At 39.9% G+C, this 991-nt stretch overlaps 1 protein-coding gene across 1 annotated transcript in view; it reads left to right on the plus strand.

Annotated features, from left to right (window-relative positions):
* Positions 1–387: 387 nt before the first annotated feature.
* LOC121383897 (BTB/POZ and MATH domain-containing protein 1-like) overlaps positions 388–991 on the plus strand; it is a 3,668-nt gene continuing 3,064 nt past the window's right edge. The window contains exon 1 of the mRNA XM_041513994.1: positions 388–527. Within this exon, the coding sequence (XP_041369928.1) occupies positions 388–527 (140 nt within the window). The remainder of the gene's footprint in view (positions 528–991) is intronic.

A 991-nucleotide genomic window follows, 5' to 3' on the forward strand; every position in this document is an offset into this window, starting at 1 on the left:
TAAAACTACCATGTATGATAACGACACAAACAGAGACTCTTCTAAATACCCTGTCCATAAGCACACAGTGGAAACTACCATGTATGATAACGACACAAACAGAGACTCTTCTAAATACCCTGTCCATAAAGCACACAGTGAAACTACCATGTATGATAACGACACAAACAGAGACTCTTCTAAATACCCTGTCCATAAGCACACTACCATGTATGATAACGACACAAACAGAGACTCTTCTAAATACCCTGTCCATAAGCACATAGTGGAAACTACCATGTATGATAACGACACAAACAGAGACTCTTCTAAATACCCTGTACCCATAACGACACAAACAGAGACTCTTCTAAATACCCTGTCCATAAGCACATAGTGCAAACTACCATGTATGATAACGACACAAACAGAGACTCTTCTAAATACCCTGTCCATAAGCACACAGTGGAAACTACCATGTATGATAACGACACAAACAGAGACTCTTCTAAATACCCTGTCCATAAGCACACAGTGGAAGCTACCATGTATGATAACGACACAAACAGAGACTCTTCTAAATACCCTGTCCATAAGCACACAGTGGAACTACCATGTATGATAACGACACAAACAGAGACTCTTCTAAATACCCTGTCCATAAGCACATAAGTAGTGAAACTACCATGTATGATAACGACACAAACAGAGACTCTTCTAAATACCCTGTCCATAAGCACACAGTGGAAGCTACCATGTATGATAACGACACAAACAGAGACTCATGTATGATAACGACACAAACAGAGACTCTTCTAAATACCCTGTCCATAAGCACATAGTGGAAACTACCATGTATGATAACGACACAAACAGAGACTCTTCTAAAACATAAGCACACAGTGGAAACTACCATGTATGATAACGACACAAACAGAGACTCTTCTAAATACCCTGTCCATAAGCACACAGTGGAAGCTACCATGTATGATAACGACACAAACAGAGACTC

The sequence above is a fragment of the Gigantopelta aegis genome, chromosome 10 (assembly GCF_016097555.1).
Source record: "Gigantopelta aegis isolate Gae_Host chromosome 10, Gae_host_genome, whole genome shotgun sequence".
Taxonomy (NCBI): Eukaryota; Metazoa; Mollusca; class Gastropoda; order Neomphalida; family Peltospiridae; genus Gigantopelta; species Gigantopelta aegis.